General features: G+C 41.1%; 2 protein-coding genes across 2 annotated transcripts in view; one reads left to right on the forward strand and one right to left on the reverse strand.

The window, feature by feature from the left end:
* Window positions 1-1,671: 1,671 nt before the first annotated feature.
* selenof (selenoprotein F) lies at window positions 1,672-11,629 on the reverse strand. Its single transcript, XM_049598376.1, has 5 exons — window positions 11,540-11,629; window positions 9,906-10,073; window positions 5,771-5,834; window positions 3,743-3,792; window positions 1,672-3,543 (listed from the first exon to the last, which is right to left on the reverse strand). The coding sequence occupies exons 1-5, from the start codon at window positions 11,585-11,587 to the stop codon at window positions 3,412-3,414; spliced, it is 462 nt and encodes a 153-aa protein (XP_049454333.1). The 5' UTR covers window positions 11,588-11,629; the 3' UTR covers window positions 1,672-3,411.
* Window positions 11,630-11,900: 271 nt separating this feature from the next.
* hs2st1a (heparan sulfate 2-O-sulfotransferase 1a) overlaps window positions 11,901-14,612 on the forward strand; it is a 32,807-nt gene continuing 30,095 nt past the window's right edge. Inside the window, exons 1-2 of the mRNA XM_049598627.1 lie at window positions 11,901-12,228; window positions 12,399-12,572. Of these exons, the coding sequence (XP_049454584.1) occupies window positions 12,449-12,572 (124 nt within the window). The 5' untranslated portion in view covers window positions 11,901-12,228; window positions 12,399-12,448. The remainder of the gene's footprint in view (window positions 12,229-12,398; window positions 12,573-14,612) is intronic.

Consider the following 14,612-nt stretch of genomic DNA (forward strand, 5'->3'; position numbering starts at 1 on the left):
TTATCTTCCTGCACTGGAAATGGACAATGAGACAGATTCTGGTTCCTCTCCCTTTCAGCAGTACACGTACTTAAATACAAATTCATGTACTTTACTTTCCATTTTATGCAACTTTACTCTTCTACTCCATTGCATCTCAGAGGTGAAAATTGAACTTTTCTCTCAGGATCCAAATACTTCTACCACTGCCTTTCAGCAAATACCTGATAAGGAAACATAAGGACAGCAAAGTCTGGACTGTAATTACGTGAGGAAATTGTAAAAGTGGTGAGCATAAATAAATATAGTTTTTACCACTGAAAAGGGAAAAGTGTTTTACCCACAAATATAGATATTGGCATCCTATATAAGCTCTAAAGATATAGTTTAAGGTAAGTTTTGACACTTTAGAGCTATATTACAAGTTCGATTGACCAAACTTACTAGTCCTGTTTTCTTACTCCTTTTGTACACCAACAGACAAGAGCCTTTTCTCATTTCACTCCTTTCCTCGCCTCCTCTCCTCACGTCTTAGTCCCTCCCACCTGAGACGCAAGCAGGGGAGGCCAGGGAGAGACACAAGAAAAGAGGAGGCAACTGGTATTTAATAAAACTAAACATCTGTGCTTTGGAGTCGCCGTTTTCAAGTGATGATTTATATTAAATATGGCGTGTGACACACAGCTGCACCTTCAGCTGTCTGTCACACTTCTGTTACATGCCATGGTTGTTGAAAAGACTCCCGTAGAGGATACACCTGTGCATCCTCACTCACAGCTCCTCCAGCAGGCCTCCTCTTTGTGTGGGATGCATTTTAGGAATTGAGACATCCTTATAGATGGTGCCCTGAGATAAATTTTGAGGGTGTATATCATCATGCTAACATGTCTCCTCGCTTCCCTCACTGGCTTCCTTTCCTCACATCTTAGTCCCACCCATGAGAGAAGCAAGCGAAAGAGGTGAGATGCAAGGATGGAGGAGCCAAAGCTGCCAAATGAGAAATCCTCAGTTCCATAATATCAGTTACTTATGACATGCTGCTCTAGTGTATAACTTGTCAGACTGAAAACCTTATTCTGTAAATTACACCTGACCATGTAACTTTGTCTCTTATATGTGACACTACAAGTTAAAGGCTGTGAGACTAAACTGTGCAAATATGAAATCATGTCGTGGTGTAGACTTTATACATGCCCAAATGCAAAAGAAAATATCTCGCCAGGACCCTTGGGTGGCTCAGTAGTCATGTCACTTATAAAAAGACTTAGAGGTAGGATGCACCTGTGTTTCCTCTCTCTAAGCTCCTCCAGAAGCCTCCTCTCTCCTCATGTCCTCAAGGTGCCTTTAGAGGAAGGAAGCTCCTCCATCATGGCATAGGGGGAACAATTTGTGGGTCACAGGAGGGAAGAGGAGGTGAGGAAGCACAAGTTAGCATGATGAAAAGCACCCTAAGTCACAGGCAGGAGGAAAGAGGAGAGAGGAGATGAGGAGCACAGGGTGCCCACCTGTCACAGCTCTGAGCTGCAATGCCGTTTCAAACCAGTAGATGTCAACATATTGATGTATGTGGTTTCAAATTGGTATGAGCTCAGCCTGAGATCATCTGCAGCACAGCAACAAAGATGATTTCACACACATTGATTTTCCATTAGACCCCCCCCCCCCCCCCAAAAAAAACTATTGACAGAAAAAAACCATCAGAGTTTGTTTATTGTTGCATATTTAAACTGTCACCTCACTCGCTTGAAAACAATCATCCAAAAGAAATCCAGTTTCTCCTCAAAGCAGACGATACTGAAACACACAGATTTACATCAGACGTCACATCCCAGCATTGGTTTACTGTGACGTCTTCACTGACGTGTGCTCCGGCAAAGACGTCGCATCTGGAGAGAAACTAGGATTCACTCTTACTACAAACCCCATCAGTTACAATGTTGAGCATTATAAAAAAATAATAATCATACAAGAATATCCGACAGACGAGAGGGGGAACGTAAACTCCCACAGGTAGACAACATAACAGTTCTTGATGTGCATTATTGTTTTTCAAACCTAATGGATCCACTCTGAGCCACAATTATCTGTAATGTTCATCGTTATATCGGCTGTGCTGCCCGTCTGAGCTCTGTGATTATGTCTTCTCACACTCTCACATAAGTTATTTGGTAAAATCCAGACAGGAAATTGATTTTTCAGATACAAAAACAGTCAAATAGTGATTTAACAACCATGTATCAAGGCCAAGTCATGTACAAATTGGTAAAGAACTAAAAGAGTCGGTCCATCCAAATTATAAAAAAATCATTTTCTCAGCAGACCCCTGTGGTTCGAAGCCGTGCAGATAGTTTTTGTTTAATTGGCTCAAGTTTTTAAAAGATCTTCAAGAGGTCTCTTTGGATTTCTGTCGCAGCCTAAATACAACGGAGGTGTTTTTGCTTGTGGTGCTCAAACGTGATTTACAGCTACCTCTTGTTGCAGTCATTGCAAATGCAAACCTTTGACAGTGACAACATTTACATGCACACTTATATTCCACTATTATTCTAAATATGACTTGAATTTGATGCAGGTCATGTGAACACCATATTCTGTTTGGATTTTCTGAATTTAGCATTTTCCGATTAAGACGTGGGATATCTTTGGACATGTATACAGTGCGTTCAGAATCTGGGTCTCATTTGTGCTTTTTACCGCAGTTAACGTCACATGGCCTCTTGCCTGTTTACGCTCAGCTCTGTGCGTTGTCAGGGATACGCTGTACACAAACCAACTTGCCAACAGTTTGCAAGGCTGTGGAGTAGAGATGCACGCCTAAAAGAAAAGCCCACCTTGCTGGTCAGACGGAGAAACGCACCTACTTTTAAACGGTCTGAAAGACATGGATATCAACAGGTTGTCATATACACGCAAAAATCACAATGTCAACCAAAGAACGTAGTTGAAGGAATGAAAGAAGCAGGATGTGTTTGCACGGTTGATCAAGTCCTCCATCAGTGAAAAGCCGTCCCACTTTTCCATTTTTTGACATGATAATCAACATGTTAGGGCATGTTAATCGGAGTATGCACAGCTACATGTTAACAGGAATACTAGTAGAATATTCATTTTCATTAGCCATGTAAACCGCTTAGTAGGAATATATTGGGGGGTTTTTTTGGAATAAGTGGAAATCCGAAAAGTTTTGTGCATGTAACGTAGTCAGTGTGTTAATCTACAGAGACTAGGACACAGTTGCTGTTGACTTCTTTAAATGTCATGTATCAGTGCTGCGAGTGCCATAAACAAAACTCCACTAACCCGCAGGTGGACGCAGAAATCTCAGGCACATAAAACACAAAGTGTCTGCATGGCAACACACCGCCAGAGGTATCGTAATTTGGGTGAGCAGACTCTTCAACTAAAGACTAAAAACAAAAACATACACACTGTCTATATCCGGTCTAATTTCTCACTCAGGAACTCCTCCACGCTGTCTGTGTTCCACTTGAGGATGCTGAGTTCTTCAGCGATGTTCCCGTTATCGTCCAAAAGCTTTAGTACAGGATCTGAGCCTCTCACGTACTGCAGTGTGGGAGGGGGTGAGTGGGAACGAGAGAAAAAGAGGAGGGGTGTTAGGAAGACAGGTTTGCCCTCGGTAAAGATATTCAGAGAAATGTTTGTGAGTCATCTGATTGACATAAGCTGATATTTTTGAAGCTTAATGTGTCTAATTATAAGATCAAATCAGCCGTCACGCTGGCACACAGTTCATCGTGCCCACCTTGATCTGAAGACCCTTGAACATCTTCGGCTTTTCGCTCCTGACAAAAGCTGAGGAGATAAAACAGCAGTGAGACAAATGTCTGGTAATGAATCAGTCAATTAGCCTTTCTATTTTCGTACGGAGGTCTGTAATTACTGACAACTGCAAAGCCTCCTGGGAATGCAGTGTTAACAGCAGCCGAGACAGTTGCGAACACAGGACAGCTACAGCTGAAGTAAACAAACGGCAGCCATATGGCGCAGACAGGGCTCCAGACGTCTACCCCCACACTGAGGCGAGCTGCAGTAACTCCATCAACGTAACCTGACTCTGAATTAACCAAATGTTACGCTGAGCAGAGATGGGAGGTCCACTCCCAAGACACAAAGGAATAAAAAAAACTTCAAACGCTTGTTTGAAAATCAGCCCTCAGGCATTTTAGACCACCTACTGCAGAAAGTGATTTCAGGCGGATTTATTTCACACATTAACACTGACAATTACACAAAGCACAAGCTCAGCTGCTGGACAGAGCAAAAACAGGGCAATAAATAAGAGTAGGGCTGGACGATATGGCCTATAAATAATATCGTGATATTTTTAGGTCATATCGCAATACACAGTATATCTCTCAATATTTTGAAATCTCATCTAAACTACTGTTGACCACTAAAATTCTAAACTACTAAATAAACTACTGTTATAATTAAGTTATGTAAAAGTACTGTTATAGTAAAGTTAAATAAAGTACTGTTACAATTACCGGTAAGTTAAATAAAGTACTGTTTTAGTAAAGTTTTGCAATAAAGGTAAATAAAACACTGTCAAAGTAAAGTGAAATACAGTTCAGTTATAATGAAATTAAATAAAGTAAGAGTAGTTATAATAAATTTAAACAAAGTACGTTTATGATAAAGTAAATAAAATACTGATAAATTTAAACAAAGTACTGTTATAAAAAGTTAAAGTTCTGTTATAATAATGTGAAAGTGAGCATTGTTTTAACAAATTTAAACAAAGTACAGTTATAAAAAATTGAAATGAGTTTTTGTTATATAGTAGAGTTACGTTAAATTTGAACAAAGTATTGTTTAACAAAGTAAAGTAAAAAAAGTTAAGTAAATTAGGCACTGTTTAAATAAAAAATTGCTGTTTTAGTAAAGTTAAATGATGTACTGTTAGTTAAATAAAGTACTAGTAGTTATAATAAATTTAAATAAAGAAAGATTATAATAAATTAAAATGAGTTATTATTATAAAGTACAGTTACAATAAATTTAAACAAAATCTTGTATATCAAAATATAATAAAATTAAATTAAGTACTGTTATAATTAAGTTAAACAAAGTACTGTAATAATAATGTTAAGTATTGTTATAATAAAGTTAAATGAAGTACAGTTATAATAAAGTACTGTCATAATAATCTTAAATAAAACAGTTATAATAAAGTCAATTATTATCATAATGTAATAATTAATCAAAGTGAAACCACTGGGGCTTTAACATTGAAGCATTCGGCTCGGCCCAAAGTCTTGATGTTTTTGCTGTGAACTTGAAGCTTCCAGGCAACAGCTAGCTCTTAGCAGAAAGTTAAACCGTTACAGCGGCACTGTTTAACATGAGAATTTATTCACTGGGAGATTGAAACAAATTAACAGCTCTCCAGTTCATATATTGATAATATTTGTAAGTCACACTGGTGCTCCATGGTAGCAAAATCAGCTAAATGGTCGCGGTATGGAGCCCTGCAGATACAAATAAACACACCTCTGCTAAGTACAAGGAGAGAGTAGTCTAGATGGAAATGGAGTGTGTGTTACGTATTATATTTGACCATTTCATTTTTCATTTTTCTGAGTCTGACGTCAGTGGCTTTAAAAAAAAATAAATAAATAAATAAAAAAAAAGACATGACAATTTAAACTTGATGTTTGCAATATAGTCGTTTCATATATCCCACATGGAGCAAGCTGTGATACATTGAGTAAAACTGATTTATTGCCCTGCCCCATATCAGAGTAAAATGTCGTAGCAGAGAACTCACCTTGGACTTGAGGGAACCTCCCCAGTTTTCATCCACACACCTCGAGGATGGCTCCAGCATAGAGCTGTGTGCAGAGAGAGACACAATGTAAGGCAGTTCATCCATGAGGAGTTTTCCCCCCCCCACACACATCAATGCCCACACACAGAGACAGAACAAGCTGTGGCCCTGCTGGTGGTAGGACGCGTGGCCTGGAGGAGTAATTTGATTCAGGCAGACTGATTCATAAACGTGTCCAGGCAACTCCTTGGGGGTCATTAAACTGTGAGGCTGTGCATATGGAGCAGGGCTGATGGATGATGGTTTGTGCAGGGCTCACTTGTAATCAAACCTCCAGCACCAATATACAATAAGTTAGAGGAAATTGGAGTGTCATGGCAGTATTTCAAGACCACGCTCTGCTCACCGTTTCAGAGAGGAGAGTGGTAAATGGCCTGGTTGGCTGGTTCACATGGCAAATTAAATTATGCATGCAAAGCTAAGATCCTCTCTTCTTCCTCCCTTCGCCCTGTCTTTCTGTAAACAATCCAGCGCGGCTGAAATTAAATTTCTGCGCTTTTCATTTTACCACACATGGCAGATCAGAGATGAGTCACGACTCTGTTGATAGCAGGAAACTAAGAAACAAATGATAGGCCGCTCTAACTGGACTCACTGGAGCATCTTAGCATTTCAAAATGCCGTCAGCCTCTATCAGGGGCTTCAAAAGCGAAAGCAAGCGTGAAAAATAATACTTTCTCAATTACTCTCCATGTTTTCTCTTTATCTTACTTCTAAGTGCTCGAACAACCCATCAGGCAGAGACACAATATGCTCACTGTAGCCTAAAGATTAAAATGATGATATTTATACATGATGTCGTATTGTCGAAAAAAGAATTGGCCAACAGACACAACTAAAGGTTAACGAGAAGAAAAAGAAACAAGTCCTGGTCAAATATAATCAACATGTTTTGTCATTTTAAAGGGAAATCAATATCAATCAAAAATAGATATTTCCTTCATAACTCCAGTGCTTTTTATCAACTGAATCACCATGCAGAAGGAAGCGTGCATTTACTCATGGACGAGAGGCACATGCTTGAGACAGTATGAGATTTAAACATTAATGGCGTCCTTGTCGACTGAGCTGTTACGTTAGCTAGCTCAGTGGTGCTAGATGAGCTAGGATCCATACCAAAAATGGACATACGGACAAAAGCCAAAAATGACGTGCACCAAAAATTATTTAACAATAGCTACAATCAGGCTTCTACCTCACCATCTGCATCGCCAATTTCCCGTCTCCAAAATGTTCGTAAGCATGGGTCAAAGTCTCTCCCATCAAGTCTGTTTTTATAGATCATAACTTATCCGTGGGAAGTGGGGCACGCCTCTTTCGGCCCTGGCTTTGTAGGTATGTTTATAAATGAGACCCAAAAATATGTATCTTTGATCTAGGTGTGAACTGTGCCTTTAAGTCTGACTAGGATATGCGACATATAAAACCAAAGAGAAGATGACAACATTAAAAGATGTCGGTTTGCTCTCCCTTAATTGGGGATTATTCTGGATGATTCAACAGCAAGTTCTTCAAAAAGACCACGTAATTACTCTGTAAGCCTCCCAACTCGTAAAACAACAATTTTGGTGCCAGTCACGATGAAAGGATAAGGCTGGCGATATTATATTTTCTCTTATTGTTGACATGAAAACATCTAAACTAACAATGAGTTGGTCTATCTCTCAGTACTTTCTGAAATCCCCAGCCTGTGGGCAGGCGGCCCTCAGCACCAAACCAACTGGTTCCTACTAAAGATGCAAATCTGGGGAAAAAAAAAAAAACAGGCCACAAATAAAGAGTTTCATCTTTTAAACAAGGCTAAATAAGCAGGGCACTGTAGCTTTCAGCAAACGTTGCTACCCTGCCAGGAGCTGAGTGTCTGCAGGTATCACACACTTGAATACCTTTTAAGGACCCATTTAAAGTAATTTGTGGCCAAATTTAAGACTTATTTTTGAGATAAATCATCTTTTTCTTATTCAGGCACTGCCTTTATGTGGTCACCTGCAGAGATAGGTTTCAGAAAGGAATATGGTTATTAGAGTGAGTCAGATTAATCTACATTTTGCTGACAGGTAAGTGCAAATCTAAAGTAAAAAGACAGTATTAGGTTCATTGGTAGGTTCAAAGATTTGTAACACCAGAAATGTGGACTTGTGGACCCCGAAAGGCTTGACTCATTTTGACAAAAAGACATCAAAAGAAATTCAGAATTAAGAATATTTAATGACCTTTAAAGCCTAATATTTTCAAAAGTTTAATTGAAGATAAAGACACCCTGCAGGAGGAACTAGTGCATTTGTTGGGGACTCTTTTCAGGCACGGAGCTCTTGTGCCAGGCCACACAGGCAATACTTGCAAGTAGGACAAGTTTATTGTCGGTTTCGGACTTTTCACATGATTTATTAACAATAAGAAAAATATAGTGTCGCCAAATCCATCCGGTTAAGCTTGAAAGGCCTGAAATCAAGGCCTCTTGTGTTTTTTCTATCCGTACTAGCCTGAGAGACTCTCAGGAAGGTTTTCTTGCTCTACAGAGACATACTGTGTAGTGGCACCCAGGGGAGCTGAGGCGCTGCTATGCACAGGGTGCTCTGCAGAGGAGAACACATTTGAAAATGAGTAACTGAAATGCCCTCCATGCGCAGTGAATCTTACTAATCGACAAGGCTGCGCAATAAGCCATTTCTCAGAGGGTTTAATGACACGGCACTGATGTCAATTGCGAGACTGAAAGAATTCTTAAGGCAGATAATTGTTACTGTCTGAGGAGAAAATGTGCTTAGTGACACTGTCGTTTCTGCCGGTACCCTCAGTGCGGCTGGAGACAGCCGATTGCTCTTCTAAGTGACATTTTCACTCAAATCGTGAGGAGGAAGAGGACTAATCTTTCCTCTAAGTGTCTGTCTGAAACAGAGTTATCATCAAGAGGTGTAATGAGGTGTGCACTACACTTTCCCAAGGTGCTGTTGCTAGGATACCACACACGCTCTAGGGGCTTTGCTTAATCAAAGAAGAATTACATTGTTTTTCCACCATCACTTGACTCAGTGTTTATCCGTCAGAGCCCAGCAGGGACTCCTTTTGAATTTGCTGTAATCACCGGAGCAATGAGCGCACAGTAACACCTCCTCGCTGGTTACTGAGAGGCTCTTACTGCAAAACTTGATATTTCCACCCCATGGGGAGTGTCAGGCTGGGGTTAAGGAGCCTCAACTCTGAAAATCAGAGGGAAACACTGAGACAGACAGCTACTGACAGGGTTTGTGTGTGGCAGCTCAGATCTGATGCACAGCTGCAAACAGTGTCAACAGACCCAGTGACAGGGAGGCTAAAACTAGGCCGTTTTTAGTAGCAGGTCAAAAGCTGGAGGTTGTGATCCTGTCAATAAATGTGACACACTCTGACAAGCAGGTCCTCTGAGTGCTACTACTGAGGAGCCCGTCATCTGTGAAGCCCAGTAAATGACTGGTGACAGCATACAGATCAGCTCAAGACCCCACAATAAATACACTATCTGTCATGCATCATCAACTTGACTCAGTCGTACAGCTCAAATGAACAATGAATACCTTCCATTTGACCATTTTACTGCATGCACACTTGTTAACCTTGTTTCTAGTTACACAGCGGCAGTAGCTCAGTCTATAGGGACTTGGGTTGGGAACCGGAGGGTCCCCTGTTCAAGTCCCTGTCCGGACCATAAATGTGGAGCGTGGACTGGTAGCTGGAGAGGTGCCAGTTCACCTCCTGGGCACTGCCGAGGTGGCCCTGAGCAAGGCATCGAACCCCCCAACTACTTGGAGCGCCTGTGATGGGCAGCCCACTCTGACATCTCTCCATTTAGTGCATGTATAGGTCCAGTTTGTGCATGTGTGTGTTCAGACCTGTGTGTAATTGACAACAGAGTGTAAAATTGAATTTCCTCTCGGGGATTAATACAGTATATAAAATTTAAAAAAAAATTAAAATTAAATTTAAAAAAAATTCATTTTCATTGCGGTCTTTGTAACACCCTCCTCGCTGTGACTGACTCCAGACAGGCAATTACTTTCTGTTCGCCTGTTCCCTGGAGCTCTGTTGTTCCCTTTACCTTGCGCGCTTCCATCTGGGCCTCCTGCTGGCAGCACTGCCGGCAATCGGGCTGGAGCTTGGTGAGGCTGAACTCCCCGAGCAGGTCACAGGAGCTGCACAGCAGGTTGCTGGAGAAGCCCAGCTCCCTGCATGCCTCAGACGACAGATCGGCACCGTATGCCGACAGCTGGAAAAAGGAAGAAGGGAGATGACAGTCACAATGAGAGGAAAAAAATAAAAGGCAAAGTAAATTGCATGTGCAGATGTGTGAGGATAAAAAAGCATTATGTTACTGATAAAAAAAGTCTGAGATTGTCAAATAAAATCCTGAAACAAAGACAGATGAGAACCATGTGACTTGTATGTAATGCTGGGAATAATTTTAAATTTAAGTTAAGATCAGGACAGCACTCCAATTTGAATTTTTTATAGACACACGGACGTGTAAGGCAAGACACCCTTCTTTCTAGTGTATTCTGGCAATGTCATTGCTTTACTACATAAAGGATTCAGCACCCAGTCTTAAAGGTATAGTCGTGAGTGAGCATGTTGTGTCTTATTTTTAATAATTGTAAATAACAAAGACAACTTCAGTGTACTGTAGAACCAATTATTCTTTTTCTGCCTACAGGACATCAGTGCTAAACTGCAATATCATCATCTGTGAGCTACAAAATGTGTACTGAATTAATCATAAGTACAATCCCTTAGTAACAGCTTAAGATTACTTAAGTAATGAGACCGACAGACAAAAAGGACAAAGCATTAATTTGATTTGTGATGAGGACAGGAACTGTAATCAAGAAATGTTTTGCATTTTCATTTTATGATATATGATTTAGAAAAATGATTTATTAAATAAGAAGAAGAGACTCAGTTAACCTGCTGACTGACTTGTCATCCATCATTATAACTAATTTCAGCACAGTTCATTGGTACAAGAGATTTGATTGTCTGGTAGGAATGTGGATAAACAGGCAGGCTAATTAACAAGATGTCCATCCTCTTTGCTGCTTGAAAATAAGAGCAGAACTGTAGTAAAAATGCTCCAGTGTCATTATGAATAAGAGATGACTTTGCTTGTTTTGTCAGATTTTCCTTGACAAACAAAAGACTACCTGACAGACTTCAGAAATCTGCTTTCGCTTTCAGCATTCAGAAAACCAGCGTCCTCTCAGGTTTGATTTCACCATAAAAAGGTCCCCTATTTGGCTTTATCTGTGTGGAAACATCCACTCTCTCCTTGTCAATATGTTTACCTTATAATTTAAGCTTGAAATAAAGTGGCTACAGGCGTTTAGGGCTCATTTTACTGAGCAGTGAACAGATTCTGACAGGAAAAGGCACATACAGAAAACCGGAAGTCAATTTATAATTGCCTTTTTCTTCCAAAACACACGGTTCGACACACCAGTTGGTTAATAAATTGTAAAATACAATGAATTAACTAAAAGACAGTGAGGATGCTTCACTTCCCCATCAGGGCTCATAGGTTTTGAGGATAAGCCACGTCATTTTGGAGCTCCGGGCTCAGCAGGATGCGGCTCGTAAAACTGAACATGACACCTGACAGCTTCGCCAACCGTTTATATTTACTATATATCACTACTACAAGCGGCGACAAATGCTAATTCTCATTGTTAATAAACTCACCGTTTGTATAAGCGAGAGAAGCCACAGGAGATAAACCTCTCCCGACATTTTAGAGCCTGCTTTGTTAGCAGAAACTACTGTGAGGACCCCTTTATTTAGTGGAGGGCTGCCCCCGTCGCGCCTGACCGTTAAAATTCATTTCTGAAATTTTTGTTTTTTTAATTCGTCGGCGCTTACTCACACAACATCGGTAATAGAAGTTAAATTAATATGTCTAAAATTGTTTGAGTAGTTTATGAGAATTTATTCGTATCTTATGTTTCTTACGTTTAGGCATATTCCGAGGTCGACTCAAAATGTCTTCTTCGCCTCTGATTTTATCGCGGTCCGAAAACAAGTGCGCCATCTTTCGTCCAAGTTCAGGCATTTTGTGAAAATTGTCCAATCCGGTTTGAAGAGACAGAGATTTTCGACGAATAGAAAGCGTTAGCCGTGTGGTGGACTGTTGATACATCCAATGGTCTGAGTGGTAGTAATATACTGTCCGTCGTGCGGTGGTGGACACACACTGGATGGGACAGGACAGCGCTACATGGGGGACGCAGGCGACAGCGGCTGGTACCTCCGCTCCTACAGCCCGGAGAGAGCAATTCACACTCTGGAGAAATCTCTAGAGCTTTACGACGCACCGCTATTGGGACCTGAGTTGATGAAATAACCCAGCCGAGCATGAACACATCGCATTTGAGGTAACCAGAGGATTTGAACACTGGGAGATATCCACACACACACACACACACACACACACACACACACACACACACACACACACACACACACACATATAGAGGGAGAGAGGGCCATGCTCAGACACTCAGCCGCTTTGTAACCACCGTCGTCGCTCTGTGTGTGTTTTCAGTGTCTCCTCCTCTGAGCATGGACTGACCAAATCCCTCTCTGGATGATTTGATGGGGCTGCTCAGAGTCATGATGCCGCCCAAGTTGCAGCTTCTGGCGCTGCTGGCGTTCGCAGTGGCCATGTTCTTCCTGGAGAACCAGATCCAGAAGCTGGAGGAGTCCCGCGGGAAGCTCGGTAAGTTCAAGGGGCTGCAGCCCGATCTCGATCCCATCACAACATCCCGGGAAACACTGCAGGCTGGGTGTGAGGTCTCTCATGGGTCACTGTAGAGCTGTGCAATTGGGTCAGTGTGCAGAGAGAGCAGCACTTCATCATGTACATGGTTCAGACAATGGCACACAGTCATGCAGTCCTTAATTATCTGGGAGCTGATCTACTGAACTTTGCATGCTCAGTGTGAATATTTGCATGATTTTAATCCCTACAAATAGTGTCTGCCTTTCATCCTAATGTGTGCAATGCATTGTGAGACTGAGGAGGTGCTGCTAACTTCAGCCTGTTGCCCCTGTGACAGTGAGTGTGTGTTTGTATACTTCATACTTCAGAACAGTTGTTTTTCTTATTGTTAAGTCTGACAGTTATTTTCTGGATGCAATGCAATGTCAGAAAATATTTAAAATTACCTATCAAGAGTTTTTTAAATCCCAAGATGATGTGTTTGTCTTTGCAACCAGCAGCAAATCCTTAAAAACATCTGAGAAGCTGGAATTGAAACATGTTTGCTTGAAAACTGTGCAAAATAGTTGCATAGTTGGAATAATTTGGAAATATAGGACATGCAATATTGGAGCTGGTGATTCTGGAGTCAGACTGAAAGGTGGGATGGTCAGTGATGAACACACAGTGTACTGCAAGGCTCTTAGGACTAACAGGAATCCTCTTTTAGCCTCTTTTAGCTCAAAGCAAGTATACGTGATATTCTGCATGCATGGGGACGCCACCACCCTGCTGCAAATCCTCTGCTGCCCCTTTCCCAAACTCTCTCCACTGATTGAAACGTGGCCGGCGCTGCGTTCAAAATCTCATTGCAAGCTCCCATCAGGGGCTCACTCCCAATAAAGATCTGGGACATTGCAGGATTATCTCTCTGGTGCCTCCACTGTGGGGATTTTTTTTTTTAAGGAACAGCAGAGCGGTGCAGACAATCCGAGGGTGCAGCCAGAGTACCTCAGGGGTTCAAACACCACCTCTCGTATGGTTTGATGAGAGTGGGAGCCTGGCACTGAAGAGAGGCAGCTAACATTTTCGCGGCAGACATTTTGACACAGCAAAGCACAGGTGTGATCAATAATGTTAAAAATGACTGCAGTGAATTCCATTTAGGTGAGGCACTTCCAGTGTCCTCGTGTTGTGCATGCTGGTTCATTCAAATGGCTTACAGGGACACTTAATGGGGCAAAGACATGGTTACTTTTATTAGTAACACCTGTGCTATGACAAGTGGGAACGTCTGCTGTGGAAAGGCCTATTACATTTTAACTAGCGCTTGTTTTAAAAAAAAGCCCTGCACACCCACACAAGTGTCATTCTGGCAAATGACACCTCTGCTCAGGGTGATGTTGGGTGTATCCATGCTGGGAAATATGAGATCAATAAGGTCTATATATTTATAAGGCTGATAAAGGTGCAGGAGAGCCGGGGAGCTGCCAGTCGAGCACAATCTGTACAGACCCACATGGTTATGAGAAGAGGTCTAATTAGCCAAATAAGTGAAAACACCTGTGTGCGTGTGAATCATGTCTGTAACTAGTGATTATTGTCATTATTGATCCATATGTTGAGTCTTTGTTAGTCAGAGCTGTTCCAGAGCTGTGGGTGAAGTCTTCAGGTAGCTTTATTTTTCCCCAACCAGCTATCTAAAACCCAGATTAAATAGATTAAATTAGAGATGCAGTTATTAGTCAATTAATCGATAAGTCCATCAACAGAAAATTAACAGGCAACTACTCTGATCAGTGATTTAATTAAGTTTATTTTCAACCTAAATGCCCAGTATTTGATCACCCCAATGTTTCAAATGGGAAAATTTGCTATTTCTTCTTTTATTTATAGTGGTAACCATTGAATAGTAGACTGTTGGTCAAAGTAAAGATGACATTTGATGACATCACTTTGGCTTTTAGGAAAATTACGATGGTTTGCAGAGGTAACAATTAATTAAGGAAATAATCAGCAGAATGATCTGTAAGGAAAATAATCATTAGTTGGAGCCTT

The sequence above is a fragment of the Epinephelus fuscoguttatus genome, linkage group LG15 (genome assembly GCF_011397635.1).
Source record: "Epinephelus fuscoguttatus linkage group LG15, E.fuscoguttatus.final_Chr_v1".
NCBI classification, from domain to species: domain Eukaryota; kingdom Metazoa; phylum Chordata; class Actinopteri; order Perciformes; family Serranidae; genus Epinephelus; species Epinephelus fuscoguttatus.